Source organism: Lytechinus variegatus, chromosome 15 (genome assembly GCF_018143015.1).
Source record: "Lytechinus variegatus isolate NC3 chromosome 15, Lvar_3.0, whole genome shotgun sequence".
Taxonomy (NCBI): Eukaryota; Metazoa; Echinodermata; class Echinoidea; order Temnopleuroida; family Toxopneustidae; genus Lytechinus; species Lytechinus variegatus.
Window position 1 is genome coordinate 25,935,283 of NC_054754.1, and position 18,793 is coordinate 25,954,075.

General features: G+C 36.8%; 1 protein-coding gene across 1 annotated transcript; it reads right to left on the reverse strand.

The window, feature by feature from the left end:
* Positions 1–5,972: 5,972 nt before the first annotated feature.
* LOC121428382 (TM2 domain-containing protein 2-like) lies at positions 5,973–18,104 on the reverse strand. The gene is made up of 4 exons (XM_041624971.1): positions 17,889–18,104; positions 14,604–14,691; positions 13,780–13,895; positions 5,973–8,869 (listed from the first exon to the last, which is right to left on the reverse strand). Exons 1-4 carry the CDS (start codon positions 18,065–18,067, stop codon positions 8,662–8,664), a joined length of 591 nt encoding a protein of 196 aa, XP_041480905.1. The 5' UTR covers positions 18,068–18,104; the 3' UTR covers positions 5,973–8,661.
* Positions 18,105–18,793: the final 689 nt, after the last annotated feature.

Below are 18,793 nucleotides of genomic sequence, written 5' to 3' on the forward strand. Positions count from 1 at the left end.
GAAATTCAATCACACGTAAAAGGTGTGAAAAGTCTTTGCAAAAATAATCAGGAACCGATACTTTTCTGTCATTGGGCTCACAATATAATAATCATGCTAGCTATTATACTCGATATCAATCGATATCAATCGTGCTTTTAGCCATTAACCTTTTCAAGGATAATAATTTTACTCTCATAATCCGATAATGGATTTATGTATCACTACTTGCTTTGATGCTATTATAGATCTAATTCCCATTCAAGGATTATTGCATCTGAAAGCTTTATTATGATAATGATCTTGTAGGCGAGGATAGCTTAACCTCCTTATTTGCTATACATTTCTTTCAAAATAAATTAAGCAATGACTTTGCCGCCGCAGGGGTCCTAGTCCATCATTTAAGTTTATACATATTATTTAATTGTGATCAATTATTATTATGAAATGATCCGGAAATCACTTTATTCTGGCGTTCGACACATACATGTTGCTCGATCGTTTCATTCCCTCGCACAAAGCACGCGGGTTTTAATGGCAATATGGAGCGGGTGTACGAAAAAGTACATGTTTTGGACGGGCTGAAATGAAGGAAATAGAAATGAATTAAGAAATGGAAAATGCAAGGGAAGAAAAGTGCATGCTTCCGTTTGCATTCGGAGAGAGGCATGAATTTACTTGTACCCCCCCTTCCCCCATATTTTTGAAACGATCTTACTTGGTCTGAACTCGTAGGTGACGAGAGAGGAATCGGAATTGTACACTGTAGCACTGCAATGTGCAGAAAATGTGAATTTTTGTTAACTTGTTACAGACTAAAGTGACAGTTAGGGTATATAATGTGACTACCGAATAATGGTAACCAATAATCCTACCCTATTCGGCCCTTACTCTTGAAAGACTTTCCCCACCTTTTGTCATACCCTGGATGATAATTTCTACATCCTTCCACCCATCCCCCATCCCTCCCATACATTTTCATCCCTCCCCAATCGCTTAATCATTGCTAATCTTGGTTGACGGATATCCTACTTTCTTCCCAATGTCTCCGTTACGCCCCCACCCCTCCCTAACCCCAGGACTCCCCTATACTCCAATGATCAGCAAAAGTTCGGTCCTGTTTTTTATTCTCAAATCGCCTTATCATCGCTAATCTAGGTTGACGGATAATCTTTTTTCCCAGTCGCACAATACCTGATCCATATCCGCCAGCAATTTTACCCATTTGATGATCTCTATCTCTGAAATCCGTTCCGGGATTTGAATTTCATTTTGAAATAAAAGAAGGGAATGGTACGAAACCTGCATTTTGATGTATCGGACATCACTGTAAGAGGACTTTCTTCCGGATTTCCATGGGATCGGTTGCATAAAGATTTGCGTTTAAATGAAACTAAAAAAAGATCAATCGCAAGTCTAAATACGCGTCTGTGATTGGCTGAAAATCAAGTAGAGTTCAATTTCTTGAATTTCTCGCAACTCTTTCTGCAATGGAACCTTTGATCATGATTTTTGTTTCTCTTCATATTTCAAAAATGGATTATATCCGGAAATATGAAAGGATTTCCTTCTGTTCCACCCCCCCCCCCCCATGAATCGGCGTATCATGTAAGGTCCGACCACAATCCAATTTGTTTTCGAAGCCCAAAACACGAGTAAAAACGAAACGGTTTATGAAAATAATTATATTGATAAATTCTGTAAATACCTGATACTATAGAGAAAATCACTTCCTCCTGAGTCTGTTAAAGTTGTATTCTATATTTTTTAATGATAAATTCATTTTTGAGAGGTTAAACTGATGCATAAAATATATTTTACTTCTTTTTAATTTCTCTACAGAGTTCCAGCATGGGATAGTCATCCACTTCTTTAATCTGTCCATTGACGTATTGGAAAACAGTTTCCAATATTATAAAATGAGTTTTTTTAACCGATAGGTAGGCTAATATAAGCCTAACTCTAATTCATTTTTTAATTATTGCAATTAAAAGGGTCTGATATGATTTTTACTATGTTAACCTGTTCAACGACATCTTTGCTTACTTTACTTCGAGTGCTTGTTAAAATTGGCAGAAAGTTCCAGTAGGATCACATCTACTCTGGATAGCTATTGTAATATGAAGATGTCGTGGTAAACGGCCGTTTATTCTTAAAAAATGAAGGCTTTCTTTGTACGCATTTTCCTCTCTCTGGCACGATGTCCTAAGTACATAGGATGCGAACGTTATTATGATTAGATAACAGAGATGCAGTATATGACATCTGTGCGATTGTAAAATGGCGTATGGTCCAGAGAAAAATGAAGACGCTTTATTAATGTGGAACAGCAAATGATGCCGACTAGAGACCTGGGGAGATTTCATTTGAAAGTGGAAATAAATCAGTTAGAAGCGTATATTACTACCATCTTCGTTAATATTCTTCTTCTTTAAATCAATGATTAAAATTTATTCCAACATTAGATTCCCCATCCGATTATTCGATTTAGATGAAAACTGATGAATGATTGGCATCTGATTTTCTTTTCTGTTGGAAGTTAAAGTTAACTATTTTAACATATGCACATGTTTGTAACAATAAGATCTATTATATTTTCATCTATTTCAATGCACTGAGATAAAATAAAATAACAATGCTGATTAAATGTCTTGCTCAAGGTTATGGTTGTTGTGACCAGGAATCGAACCACGGACCTGCACATATTGTGTCATGCGCCTTAGACCACGGTGGTTGGCCATGTAACTCCACTTTATAGCCTATATGTCTGGTCACTATAGCTCATAGAAATCACAAATTGGAAAATTTTCTGCATTTTTCCTAACGAAATATCGTTACACATGAACAATAAAAGCGAGATTATGTTTGATATTTTTAAAGAACAAATACACATTTTAAATCTAAATAATACTCTTGACAGAAATGCGTGCTGCGTTTCTTTGATCCTCATTCTAGGTTGTTGACCTCTGACGTCATTCAGATGGAGGATAAAATTGATGGGCTCTTCTGTGGCCGAGCTCCTGTCTGTCTTTTTTCAGAACACTCTAAAACTTCGAATGTTAAATCAACAATTGAAAGGTTGGAGGAGTGACAACCTTTTCCAAATGTTATATCCAACCTTGTATAAAGCTGAATCCAACATTTTAAGTGTTGGGTAGAACCATTTAAAGTGGTTAATGCAACATTTAGGAAATGTTGTCACTCCTCTAATCTTTCACATGTTTAGTTAACATTTCTTTTTTTAGAGTGAAGTCTTATGGTCACTAACCATCGTTTATTCCTTAATCTGACCGTCGTATTCTCATCTAAAAAAAACTTAGCAGCATACTCAAGCTGGTCACAGTTATCATTATAGACTCAGTCTAAAAATGGTGTCTTATGGGCACCGGTGAAGGGCTGAATCCCTAGCATTTTCACATAATCGAATAGGGCTATAATGTGTTTTTATAAACTAATGTATAAATGCGACACAATAACTATGTTTCAGGAAATTATTTTCTCGGAGTTTCTTTTTTATCCCTATAGGGGCGGGGAGGGGGACGAGACGACTATCTCTCTCTCTTTCTGTACTTTGTACATTCGGGGCATCCCCCCTCCCCTCAGTCGCCACCCATGACTGGGAGTGGGCCTATATACAGGCTACACTGCTTAGAATGTTGCATTATGGGTTAGGAACCTGGCAATACATGGGTCGTTCTGGACTTCAGGTTGGGTTGTTAAGGCTTCTGGTTCGTATACCCTTTAACTTCACATTTTCTTTTGATAACTAATTGGTTTCAGTTCATATTCACGCACTAAAACTGTGTAAGCTTAATTTAAAAAAAATAAGAACCGATGTTCGAAAAGTTAGTATTTTGGTGTCTTTTATCATTCAATGGTAACTGTAAAATCCTTGATTTTGATTGGCTGATGAGCGTAGTTACCATATTGATGGTAATTGATTAATCAGTTCTGCAACTCAACGGCTAAATCACCATTATCATGACGGTAGCTCTTATACAACAAACGTAAACTGGGCGTTGTGGCGTGCGCCTGTAATCCAAGCTGTGGGGAAGTTACAAATTGATGCAGAGGGTCGAGGTTCGAGCCCTGGTCACGTCTTACGGATGGTGACGTTAAAGGTCGGTCCCAGACGTAAATAATCATATCTGATTGATACACGTCTGACAAAACTCAAATACACACACAAAGAATGAGAAACAATACTGAGAGTGAGAAGAACGGAGCGTGGGAAAGGAAAATAAAATTTAATGTAAATTATCAAAGTACATGAATATTTTGTATAATTAGAATGGGGTAAACAAACAAAGGGAAAACAAACGGAATTTGGAACCCTACCATTGAATGAGAGGTGTTTGTAGTGATTGTTCTGCAATGTTCCATTTTTTTGTACTCTAATCGTGCAATAATCTTGTAAACATTGTGATTTTTTTTCAATGAAAACAGAATTATAAAACAATGTTTGCTGCATTCCAAATGATTTGCCCCTTCAAATCCGTGTCTCATTTTATCTAAATATGTTGTATTGATAACATTGTTTTGCTCTTGGAAGAGGCAAGCAGATAAAGGTTCATTTGGCAAAAAGCTAGAGTATTGGAAGGTCAGCTATAACGTGCTGTCAGAACAATTTGGACAGGATAGTAGCAAAGAAAAGTGTGGCGGCTAATGCCTTTTGGCATCTCAAGCGTTATTATCAGGACTTTGACCATAGTGCGTCATGGTAGATAAAGGCACAGCCTGGGAGATGCGAGCCTATATCACATAATAGAAGCAAGATCGGGATGAGAATATGGATTGAGTAAACGAGAAGGGATGGAGACTTGGAAAGAACAAATAAGAGAAGATGGGAGGGGGGGAGGAGAGAGTGTGGAGGGGAGCGGAGAAGAGAGAGAAGGGGAAAGACGGACCAGAGACAGAGAAAGGCACGGGAGAGGAAAAGCAATGAGAGGGAATGACGAGAGAGAGGGAATAGGGGAGGGACGGGGAAATGATAGAGGTGCTAATGTACATATGGGGGGAGGCTTGGAGGAGGCCATGGTCTCTCGAAAAAGTTCCACGACCAAGATTAAATAAAAAGAAAAAAGATAGAGAAAATAAAGAAAAGGAAAAGTGCAAGATACTATGTTATTTATTTACGCACAATTTGATTTCATTTCAAAAAGGTTGAAATTTTGCTCGCTTGGAACTTTTTGCTACACGCGCCAAGCAGTGCCCCCCTTGTTTTTTTTTTTTTTGGGGGGGTGGTCTCATTATGCTATTGTAGAGAGGGATAAAATGCTGCCCCTCATATTTGCGGACTTTTTTCATTATTTTTTCCTTAATTACACAATCTGCCCTTTTGGAAGGGGGTTCAAAAAAAAGAGGGAGAGAATAGAGAAGTCGAGGGGGAAAGTGAAAGAATTTAAGTTCGATAGAAGTTTATGTCGTCTCACCCCGCCTCTATAAAAAATACAATCGTCACCCCTTTACCATTCACACCACAGACTTTTGATCTTGAGACGACCCATTATAGAGAAGGAATTAAAGTCAGTTTGCTCACAAGACTGGAGCACTTAGGAGTTGTTCCACGCATCAGCTGATGTGGACTTTTAACAAGACATGTGTCAGGTAGGTATCAACTGGACCTCGATTCTAAGAGCATGATGGCGCATATCATTGATTTGTTAAGGGGAAGGGACATTTTGGGACAAACAATGTTTTAAGGACCGTTGTTGCCTCCTTCTCCTTCTCTCTCTCTCTTTCTCTTTCCATCTCTCCCTTTCTACTCCTTTCTCTTTCCATCTCTCTCTCTTTCTACCCCCCCCCCCCCCCGCCTCTTTCCATCTCTCCCCCTCTCCCATGCAGATACAATAGTCTACTCCTACATAAACACATATCCAGGTCAGTCTACATGTAATATCACTTCCAACACTTGCATTCATTAATACATGTATGATTTCTACAATTACTAACATACATTTGATTGTAAAAAAGCAAACAAAACATGTTTATACAGTTAAAACTGCTTTATTAATATAAATATATAACAATGATTTCTTTTTCTATACCTTCTCAGGCTCCTGTACATACAGGGAAAGGATATCAGAACCTGTTCATAATCCTACTAAACATAAATTATATATTGTGGTTTAAGCTTTATCATGTAAACACAAAATTAATTCACTGTAAATTATCATCAATTTTTTGAATACATGTACAGTATTCAAATACATGTATTTATTTCTGGTTGAGGAGTAAAGACATACTACCATTTCACAAGTTTTCTAGATGTAGCCACTTTTCTTCAACAAAGGAAAGGAAATATAAATTTAAATGTTTAATGGGCCTACCAAGCCATGGATTTTAGCTTTACCAGATAGTAAAAAAAAAACATTTGATGAGCAAAAGATAAAACTTTTATCATCAGTCACAGCTTTCATCAAAAATGGGGAGAAAACAAAATTGACTCTCGCTTGCCCCTACCCTTCCCCTCCCCACAAAAATAAGCAAAGCTCGGCCCGTAGCACAAAATTTATCATTATGGAAACTTTGACACCCAATGGTAACTACCATGGTCATGCTAATCAACAGCCAATCAGAATCAAGGATTCCATAAAAGTAATGGTAACTTTTATGCAACAGGGCCCAGATGGGTGTTTCGTAAAGGTGATTGTAATGTTACCCACTGCTATATGCACAACTGGAACATATTCTTCGGTGGCAAGTCAGCTACATAGGGATATATCATTTAGCAGAAGAAAGGGTCACCGGTCGGGCATAAAGTCATTCGTAACTTGAGAAAAGCTTTATGAAATATCCACCAAGATGGATCCAAACAGTATATTCACATCATAGAAGTAATAAAAGTACATCTCATCACTTCAAACAAAACAATTATCATTGTATTTTGTTGAGAACTTTATGTATTTAATGTTCAACTTTTCGTACTCGTTAACTACAATTTAAAATGGATGAGCATTCCTCTACAAAAAAATAAAAGATTGAGTTTAGACTTGAATTTTGATTTAATCATCTCATGGTACGCGAAGGTACTTTCACAAATTAATAGAATTTCACTTAAAACATCGAAATAAATTCAACATTACACTCACAAGTCACAATTCAGTGACTTGAGATTCCATTTCCCGGGGGGGGGGGGGGAGTTGTGTATCAAGAAAAATTTGATTGTTACTTTAAAACTGAAAAGAGGTTTGAAGATAACATTTGACATTCTTCTTTTGACAGAGAGAGAGAGAAGTCATAATTTCATTCTTACTACCAGCTAAACTATAGCTATAAATAAAGCTATGATTTCAGTGACTAGGTAATGATTGTGAAGCGCTTTGAGCAGTTGTACATTGTAGATTAATATCATGCAACATCAAAACCAAATTATTACAATCATTACCAGGCTACAAATTACTTATTATCACTTCATTTTACAAGACGATGAATCTGTATCACCCTTTTTAACTGTTGCATAAAGAATCGAAGTCATACCAGCTAGGATGACAAGAAGTGTTATGATCGTCACTGGCACACTTTGCCATTCCTTTCCCATGGATGATGGGTATTCTTCCATTATTCCTTTTTGATATTGTCACAACGAAAAAATCTATATATTGCACTACTCTGTCATATATCTCCACAAGGATATCTTCTCCCTCATATAATGGCATCAACAGGGAAATACGTCAAACTGTGATGTTCGAAGATTGCACCTTTAATTACTTTTTATGTGCATACCAAGTTCAACACGTGTTACGTCTAGAAAGGTATGCCTCTTGATCCATCTAATTATGTCCATTCCAATTATGATTCTTTAATGCTCACACATGCCTCAAGACAGTGTTGTAGTGAAGCTGGAAAAAAATTGGCATTCACACGAGTCTCCAGAAAGAGATAGGGATATTCAATGTTCATCAATCAGCTCACTTTGAGGCACTTGGTAACCTTCAGCAACAAAAATATTTCATATGCATGTAGTATTAAAGTCACTTTATATTGATACATGACACCAATTACCTTGGTAATCCTTGCTACATGTAAACTTCAGCGTACAGTCTTCAAACTCTCTGAGTCCACTGCCGTTTGTTTCTGCCTTGTTTATCAAGGATTCTCCAAACATTTCAAATGTACATTAAGTTTACGTAGTTTCTGTCAGAAGTAGGATCCATAAAGTCTCAAGAGTATTTGATTCAAGGAGTTAAGTGTTATTTCACAGTCCATTAGACTCTCACAAACATAATCCATTGACACTTAAAACCTCCATTGATTGGCAACATTTCTAAGGAGGAACAAGAAGCTTTCTTGATGATATATCCAACTTCAAAATAATTGAGAACTGCTACTGATCTCTGGACTTGATTACCGCACCAAACTATCTCTTAACACAAATCACTTTCATTGGTCAACATTAGTTGTTCTGTAACCATCAATCAAACACTAAATCCATAAACTCTGTTGATGATCTATCCCACTTTATTCTATCTCCACTCAAGAACATTTAAGTTAGTACTAAAACTTGAGTTGGGGATTCATTCTAGTGCCATACTATACACGGACACCAATTACTACCATTAGCCAGCATCAATCCTCCCGTGACGAGTAGCACAATGTCTATTCCGCTTCATAAAATCCAGTCAAGAATATTTAAGTTAGTACTAAAACAAATGTTGGGCGTCTTTATTTCGTTATATTGGTCTATGGACACCAATTACTACCATCAGCTGGCATCAGTCCTCCTGTGACGAGTAGCACAATGTCCACGATCCACCAAACACCTAATCCACCGAGTGTCAGAAGTTTGCCCACTGCTGTCGGGACATGGCCCATGCAGAATCGGTCTACACCAAAGAACCCCAGGAAGATGGAGAATAGCAAGGTACTGATGAAGTGCTGTCCTTCAAATCTAGAAACACAAGGATGAAATAAATGAAAAGAACAAATTTAGTACAAATTACAAAAGATCAATCCATTAGGGTCAGGTAAAATTTCATAGAGATTCATAAACTGAATTGCCTTTATTGTGTCCTCTTTACCATGGTATTCGCAGAAATGCAGTTACAATAACGGTAAGTTTTTTATGAAATGGGACCAAAGTGTCCTGAACTTTCTCCAAACTAGCACATCAATGATGTGGAACTCATCCGGCATCTCGCAACAAAATTTAACACAATTTTCATTTCAGCCCAGTCGACACTGTAGTGAATTATATTGATGACATAAATTGAGGATACAGAATTGAAATTGATGAAGAAATGACGTACATGTAGAAGCATTTTTTTGTGATCTATGAATAAATTTCATATAAATTAAGCATAAATAATTTTCTAGTCAAAATTTCTAAACTCTGTGTAGAACCTTGGTGAACCTCATGTAGCTCTCAGATAGAACAAAATAATCAAAATCAATCAACAAATAAATAAGTATTTTTTGTGAGTTTTGAAAATATATGAATAAATTAACATATTTAATGAGTTACAAAATTCTGTGTTGAAATTTTGTATCACCACCTCGAGCTATCATATAAAGCAAACAAAGTTGAAATTGATCAGCAAATGAAGAACAAACATTTATGAATAATTTTTGCATGAATTAGCATACATGTTAGTAATTTTCTAGACAAATTTTTTTAATTCTATGTAGAAACTTGGTGGACCTCATAAAGCTCTACCAGATGGAAGAAAAAAAATCAAAATCGGTCAACAATTAAAGAAGATGCATTTTATGTGAATTTAAAAAAAAATACACATAAATTAGCATATTAACGACTTGAAAGATTCGAATCTCCCATCTAAAGCTACATGAATCATATAAAGCAAACAGAATTGAAATCAGACTTGAAATAAGAAGCATTTTGAAATTCAGTCAACATATAAAAGAGGTATTTTCTGTGATTTATGAATTTTGCATAAATTAGCATAAATAATTTTCTACACCAGATTTAAAAATTCTGTGTACAAGTTTGGTGAACCTCCTGAAGCTCTACCAGATGGAAGCAAAAAAAATCACAATCGGTTGACAAATAAAGAAGACGAAGCATTTTTTGTGAATTGTGAAAAATGCCCACAAATTAGCATATTTAATGAGTTTCAAAAATTCTGTGCAGAAGTTTCGAATCCCCCACCTAGTGCTATTATATAAAGCAAACAGAATTGAAATCGGACTTGAAATGGCGAAGGAGAAGCATTTTGAAATTGTGGATGGACGACGGACGCCACGGCATCAGTTCATCTGGCCCTTCTGGCCGGATATAAAAAATATAAATATAAAAAAAATCTACCAAAACAAAGAGAAAATTTATGTGCAGTGATATTTTCTTGCAAATAATTATTCTAATTGAAGTTCAATGATTATTTGAACATGAATCATTTGATTCACTTTGATACTGATGTCTTTAGGGAACTGCACATCTTGCAGCTCTGGTCTATGATACAATTTTGGCATAGATAAACATTAAGCATATTTTCTGCAAATACGAATTAATACAATTTTTATACTTTTTAAGGTATCAAATTAAATACTTAAGCTAGGAATGTAAGCATTTTATTTAGTTTTTAAGCAAAAATAAGATACATAACATTTATCATTCATTTTGTTTTATGGCTAAGAATTTCACTTAAATTTAAGGCAGGTCCCTAACTGGCTTAAATCTGGATGTACTGTATGTTTGTAGCTTACACAGGATGTAAAAACAAAATAGTCATCTCAACAAGATTAAATTGTTTATTATTTACTTATTCCATCAATGTTCTGAATTGAATTCCACCCCAGAATACAATGGATATTACCCACATACCCCTCCAAGAAACTTTAAATAGGAGAAATTTAAAGTTCAGGTGTCCAATTTTTCAAAGGGCATGTCAATTACCACATTACGCAGTAGGATATACATTTTTTTCTGAGCAGCTGTGAACCTTTTGATTAGTCTATTCAGGGCTCTCCTTGGTTTAATCAGACACAGCAGACTGTATGTTATAAATACACAGTCTTAAAATATAAGTTTTCAGATATCTACTAATACTACAGAGAATAAATTGACCTATAATTGTATTTGTATAGAGAAACGAAAAGAGGGAAAGTAATTGTTTTGCTACTTGGTAACATATTTATTGCAGTATAAATGTATTGAGTAGTTAATTAAGTGGGTCTATATTACTAGACTACATTAGAATGATGGGTCGCAAAACTGGCCAGGTACAAGTAGTTGAGGACTCGAGATGGTGCTATTGGTTCGTATCTCTCTGCTTTAAGCTTTCAGTCAAAATCAAATGGCCAACTAATAATTCAGGAAGGGCACCAATTAATCAATAACAATGTGGTAGTATACTGCATTTCCAATAACGCTTTTTTATGCTTTACTGGCATCCACTGGAACCAGACATGGACAGAACACACAGGCAAGGATATTATGGGAGAACTACATGTCCCCCCTATAATGAAATGATGGAAAATAGCTGAGAGGCCCATAAGAAAATGAGGACGAAAAAGAAGAGTAATTAGGCACTTTTTGTAGACCTCAGGACGCGGTAAAACAAAAGTTAATGATTAATCGTACACTCAATTTTACGATTGATTGTACATTTATAGTCAATGGAATCAATCGTTGAAAATTGTTCTTCAATCATTATTAAGCTTCGTGTTACAGGCCCTAGATCTGCATTTCGTGTGTGAAATTCTTTCATGCGACACTATGCATGCCATTCCATGTTGTGCTTCCCCTGCTTTTGCGTATGGACGATCGGTCATCATACCATGCCCACCTGAGCCTGGGGCTGTACTCCGGGAGTTGGGCTTGGCTGGTGATATGAGAAACGCTAGGCTTACAGATTATGACATGGATAAGAAAGTGGTTTTTCAAACAAATTGATTCCATATTAATTGAGGAAAAACTTACTGAAATAAGGCTTAGGTATATATCATTACAGCCCATCGAATTGATATTAATATGCTTGTTCATGGTTGTGAACTGCGCACAAGCAGTAAAAGGTCACTTGATATAAACCATGAAGGTGGTTTTCAAATTCACTGACATAGGCATTTGTGCTTTGATGATTATTCATGTATTTCTTTTAAAATATTCTTTTCATCACATCCAAGCTGAAGAGTAACAAAGCCTTCATAATCACTGGTATTTAACATTAGCCCAAGCTATAGAAAAAATGTGCCAGAAGCAGACAATAAAACAAACAGATTAAAAAAAAACTTCACCCCTGATGTACTATTCTAGTCACCTGCTCTATACAATGCCTTTCATTTGTAGAATTTGAATGCTTTGCCAAGAAAACTTACGCAACATCTTCATTTGAAAATATTAGTGATCATCTTAATGAAAAATCGCAAAGGTCATTTGAGAAAAGTTACCGTAATCATCAGCTAACAGTGAACTGGCTTATTGCATCTAACATGGATTACTGGTGGATCACTGGCAAATAATTCCATGGGTCATACATGTATTCACCTCTCCAGCTAAACCATTATGCATTAGTTGATAGTGCAATATCCGTCCCCAAAAATATCCGAATTTACTTTTGTTTTATTTTGCTCGCTCCTCCTAAACAAACAGTAAGCTATCTCACACACAATGTGATGGGCATTGTTTTTCTTTCCCCAAAAATGGGGGGTTAGATTTCAAATTCCGGGGGGGGGGACCACTTCCATTGACAAGTGGATAACGGGTAGATACCAGGCACGAACATAGGGTTTAGAAAAGCAGCCTAAACGAGGGAAACGAGTCATTTCCAGATTATGAACATGCTTCCCTTTACAACAAGTATTTGGCGTGTGAAACCCTATACCCTTAACAAGTATTGGAAGTTTGATCATAAAGACATTGCTTTTCTTACAAAATATATTAATATATACCCCTTTTCAGTATTTAATAAAGCGTTTTTGACACCCTTTTAGGTTATATTTTCATTTCATTTATTGTTTCTGCAACTTTTTTCATGAATTATACAAGGTAACAAAGAAAGTACATAACAAAATATTTAACAACAATACAAAATATATGAATAGGTATTTTTCTATAGCATAAAGATTTGAAAAACGTTGCAGGGGTTGGCATTATAAGCTTAGCTTGACTTTGTGGCAAACCCGTTTGCCACAAAGTGGGCACGTTACTTTCATATATGTAACATGCCCAATCTAGAGAAGGAAATCCCTTTTTACGCGTGGTCTCGCCTGGTATCAACCCATCAATGAAAGTGGACCCCCCCCTGGGCGGCTACCTCGAGCTCTAGGAGGAACCAAATGTGGCTCTTGAAACCCGTCCTAAATCGGATGTCGCTGTTACCATAGTATCTGCACACGAACCACAGGTTGAATGTTTCCGTTGTTGATGCTAAAGATAAATAAACTCATGTCATGTAACTTGCATTGTGCAAGGACAGTCTTTTAGGACGGGCCCAAAAGTCTTTTCCAATATCAACTTCTGTCGTAACGTCCGTCGGCGTCTTCCAGCGAAAAGTCCAGAATAAAAGTGATGTCTTTGTCACATGCAGTCAAACCTGTTTTAGTGGCCATAAAATTATCTTCACTTTGAACGGAATATGTGTTGCATAACCTGTCTATAAAGGTCATTTTTCTACAGTGGTCACCCTTTCCTGTTTCTCTTGGGTTCTGTTAATAGACTGATTTTACTGTTCTTAATACACAAAACCATCAATTTTAATTACTAACATAAAATTAATTCAATTCTGCATCATCTGCCTCCTACTCCCCCCCCCCCCCCCCACCACCACCAATGAAATTAATTGGCAACACTAGCTATTAATAGCTAGGCAACCTCCCTGAAACAAAAACAATGTGGATACTTACTTTAAACAAGGAATGTTCTCTTTAATAAAAGTCCTATTTCCATGACACTCTATGCCAGGGAGTACCCTACAGATGACGGGTGATGTCTGAACATCTTGAATTTTTTCTCTGCCGTACTAGATACCACAAAGAGAGGAGAGACAATGAACACAATGAGAAAAATCAAAAGAAAGACAGTATACAGAAATGACATGATCAATCATGTATCTGTAATGATTGGAGCTCAACAGAATTCTACAGGTTACGTTAAATCAAAATCATATTAATGTCATCGCTGTGTTTCCCTTTTTTTTTTTTGGGGGGGGGGCTTCCAGGCTAGATGTAGAGGGGGAGGCTCCCAGCCCCCTACCCCTAATACTGATTTGCACAATTTTTTGGAGTCACAGAACCTTTTGTCTGGTTTCATTTTCAAGTCTCAAACATCTTTTAAGACCAACTTCACAACTTCAAATTATTTCAAATTAGAGACTATTGGAGATAAAATATTGCACCATAGATTAAAAACATAGAATGGTGCAATAAGCTCCAAAATATTGAAGAATCGTTGATTCCACTTGGTCTCTTTTAAATGATTTCTTTCAATACTTAATTTATGGTTTCAAATTTAACATCATGCAAAAATCTTTCAAATATGAACAACAAAATTCAGTTCCTGAAAGTTTCATTTTTTTCAATTTTGCATTGGGTCTAGCAAGTTTGGTCAAATACCAGTAGACCAGACCAGTAGATGACAAGTGGAGGATCCGGGGGAGGGGGGGGGGCACATACAGTCTGTCCCCCCCCCCCACCTTGAGGGCCATCATGTACAGGCATAGTAAACATACCTTTGAGCACCCAGTGCCAAGTTCTCTTCTCAGTGTCTCATTGCCTTTTAGATCCTCCGGTGCATCACACTCTATGAAGTCATCGGGTCTAGGGGAAAGAAAAACAATGATAAATACATGATTAAAAGTACGTGTACAATCAGAGTGATTCAGTTCACTTTTCGCCACCCAGGCACAGGTGATGCAAAAAATAATAATTTCGATCCACAGTGATGATGACAACAGCTGCGGATCCAGAGTCAAACTTTTACAGTTGCAAATTTGTCAAATAAGGTCATTATTCTACTTTTCGGGGTGCGTAATGAAGGCTTCTACGGGGTGCCCCACTATATTTTTAAAATTTTATGAGGTGCATGAGCACCTTCCGCTACCCAATGGATCCAACGCCTGGACATCATTCTCACCTAAGGAGTTCCTTCTTTGGAATTAGAACATAGTCCGTGATGCTATGTTTACACAATGTTGCACGTGGCCATGGCAATCACATTTCATGCCACTGTGGATATGATTGAGTGAACTCGCCGAGATGGGAGGGCATTTAATTTAATTTAAGTTGATAAAAATCAATAAAGAAAAATCAGACAAGCATGATGCTGAAAATTTCATCAAAATTGGATATACCTGTAAAATAAAAAAGTTATGACACCTATTTTTCATGTAATACTAGTTATATACACAATTTGAGACAATTAATCGATAACTGTAAACTTTTGCCAGTTTTGCAGTGATTTTCTTGCTAACCCAATCATGCCAATACATTGCAAACGAACTGGCTTCCTGCCTGTGTGTGGCAGGCTACTAGCTAGGCATGTAGAATCGGAGCAAATTCTCAATGGTGCAAACAATCTCACATGATAAACAGTTTTTCCACCAAAATAATCACAAAATCGGCGGGAAATTCTAATAATAATATAAATGGATTCTCAGATTAGTGATTTGGAGATTTAATTGGAGGAACAAGTTATTGACTTTTCATAGATCTAGTTGTTTAACCTTCATTTTGAGTCTTGGTGTGTATGATGCCGCGATGTTTTGACATCTAATGTTTAAGTTTCACAATATGTTTCACTTTGAAATTTTATTTATTTCTACATTTTACTTTTTAAAATTTTTTTAGATACATTTAAAAAAACACCAAATAACATTATGATTTTTGTTAGATTGGATTTTTGTCTGCTTGAAGTTTGAACTTTTTTCCTCTTCCTTTCTTTTCTACCCTGGTATCCTTCCTTCTAGACAGGAATAACCGTCGTTTCTGGGGATTTATTCAACAATTTCTGACATTTTACTGTAATCCCCATTCGCAGTATGTATGGTGAGTGGAGCCAACGTAGTTCAGCGGAACAACCAAAATACAGAGACTGAAGCTTTTGGTCTACCTTCCTTCTTGCCCTTTTTTGTTCCATCTATCTTTATTTCCAATCTTTCCTGAACATTTTCTCTCTCTGTTCGTTTTTCTTTCTCTTACTTTCTTTATAAAATTTCCTTCATTCTTTATTTCCTTGGCTTCCTTCTCTCTTCCTCTCTCGATTCTTTTCCTTCTTTCTCCCCTTCCATTATTTTTTTTGTCCTCTCCTCCCTTCATTTTTGCCTCCCTCTTTCTTTTTTCCTTCTAATTGTTTTCCCTTACTCTTTCTTTCCCTTCCTGTTTTTCTTCCTTCTTTCAAAGAATGGAGTAAACATATTGCTTTCCTTCATTCTTTCTTTCCTCTTTTTTTGCTTTCTCTCCTTTATTTTGTCTTTCACACATTTATTCATCTTCCCTTTTTTTCTATATTCATTTCAAATGACAGAAACCTTTTTTTTAAATCTCTTTTATTCTTTCTTTCAACCTTCTTTAATTTCAATTTTCTGTTTACTTGTTTCTGTCATTTTAAACCCCTTTTCAATTCATCTCTTTTTTTCTGTCCTTCATTCTTTCGTTCACCCTCCCTTCCAATTCTTAATATTTTTTCACCGTTGACAAGTGTGTGTGGGCTTCTTTGTTGATCTTTGTTTTTGATTGTCCTGTAAGTCAGTATGTGAAATCTGGTCACCCTGTGACGGTCACGGAGGTCTAGGAGTAGGCCCTAGGCCAGGCTAACGCTAGATATTGGCGCTTATCTCGGTATTGGTAGTGGATCGTATTACCGAACACTTTTCATGAATTTGATCATATCAAACACATTATTCCAATAAAATTCACCAAACTTTCACCATAAATAGTATCACAAATACCTACAAAATATAAATATGCAGAAATTTTGCCAAAATTGTTTTTCATTTTTACGACATCAGCTTCCAATGCAATACGACCTCTCTTCGCAAGTGAAATGTTTGGTCACTTGATTTCTGTTTTAACTATTTATTCAGAGAATTATTTTGATCATAGATCTACTTCACGCTAGGGTAATCCTCTGTTTTAGGGGTCCAAATTATTTTAGGTTGCTAACTTCAGGCAAAAGTCACAAATGCACTTACAATGACAATAAGCCTATCGGCCTGGCTGGTCAATTGACTGCTCTCCCCGGGGAGTCAAGGACAAGGCGAAAGGTGGGGGGGGGTCCAATAGATACATATTGCTATATATCACCTCCTCTGTTTGAGGGGATTTTATTAATTGTGGCATTGGGGGGTACATTTTAGGGCACAATGATGACATTGGTAGCAAGGAGAAGGGGTGGTGGCAAGAGGGGATGAACTGCTCCATTATTAATATATGTATCTATTGCACCCCCCCCCCTGTGCCTAGCTGCGCCCCTTTATAATGGAGCAGTTCATCCCCTCTTGCCACCACCCCTTCTTGCTACCAATGTCATCATTATGCCCTAAAATGTACCCCCCAATGCCACAATTAATAAAATCCCCTCAAACAGCTAGAGGAGGTGATATATAGCAATATATATGTATCTATTGGACCCCCCCTTTCGCCTTGACTCCCGGGAGAGAGCAGTCAATTGACCAGCCAGGCCGATAGGCGATCAAGCGCGCTCGTACGTTCACGGCCTTGTAGCTTGCGGACGACTTATTCTCATTGTAAGTGCATTTGTGACTTTTGCCTGAAGTTAGCAACCTAAAATAATTTGGACCCCTAAAACAGAGGATTACCCACGCTAGTCCCGTGAGTATGGTCAATTCCACGGTAAGCTCCTGGGCGGGCGGGAGTTCCCTGGGTTAGAGGACGGCAAGCAAGGCCTCCACGGCCCGCCTGTCCTCGAGTCAACGTATAGCGTATCGACGACCGTATCGAGCCACTGCACTGGCAGGCACTAACGGCAGAAATTTGGGAGGGCTTCGTCTACTCACAAAAATGAACACTTCACGAGCGGCTCAACTGGATTATATTCGACACCACAATCTTCAGTATAACACTCTTCCTGTTCAGGAACTACTATTCTGTCACTTTCAGAGAGAATTTTTGAAGAAATCTCTGTGAAACAGACAAGTAGAATGGAGAAATTAAAGAGACTGATGGGCGCTGCCATTTTATCGGCAATTAGGCTCGTTCAGTTGAATTAAATTTAATTCAGATTTACAGAGGGCAGACAGTCTCGCGCGCATGAGGGGACCTCTATCATAAATTATGTCCCTATTTATTTTTTCTTTGTTTCATTAATTCATTCATTTTTATTTAGATTCATTTATTTATTATTATTCCATTTTTTTTGGGGGGGGGGCACATATTTTTTTAGACTAAAAAATAATTTGTCCCTCTCTCAGACCCATCTCACTTTACTCCCTTTTCTTTGATATCAACATCCCTTTTTAATTCTCTTTATTTCTATAATGTTCCCTCTTCTTCAATTCATTTTTTTCTTAACTGGGGTCCAAATTCAGACAGTGATTAAAGTGCATTTATTCATATTCAAAATCATATTGAATACACTAGGTGATTTCAGTTAACAGCTTGCACAAACGAATAAACAAATAGATGTACCAGGGACATATCATGCATTATTCAATGTTAAAGGGGAAGCTCACCCCGACAAGTTTATTGTAAAAATAGCAGAAAAAATAATATTGTCGAAGGTTTGAGAAATATCCATCAACTAATAAAAAAAGTTATTCGAATTTTAATTATTTGATTTGTGATGTCATATGCGAGCAGCATTACTACATATAGTATGGCAAAAAAAAAATCACTGAAACATCATTTTCTCAGAAAATTGGAATTGGTTTTTACTGTACCTTAATAAGTATATCAATAGACA

Coding starts and splice junctions, on each gene's coding strand:
- LOC121428382 (XM_041624971.1), bottom strand. CDS start 18,067: ATGGCAGCGCCCATCAGTCTCTTTAATTTCTCCATTCTACTTGTCTGT. Junction 14,692..17,888: donor CTCGTGAAGTGTTCATTTTT/GTGAGTAGACGA, acceptor TCTTTCCCCTAG/ACCCGATGACTTCATAGAGT. Junction 8,870..13,779: donor GAGAACATTCCTTGTTTAAA/GTAAGTATCCAC, acceptor TTGTGTTTCTAG/ATTTGAAGGACAGCACTTCA.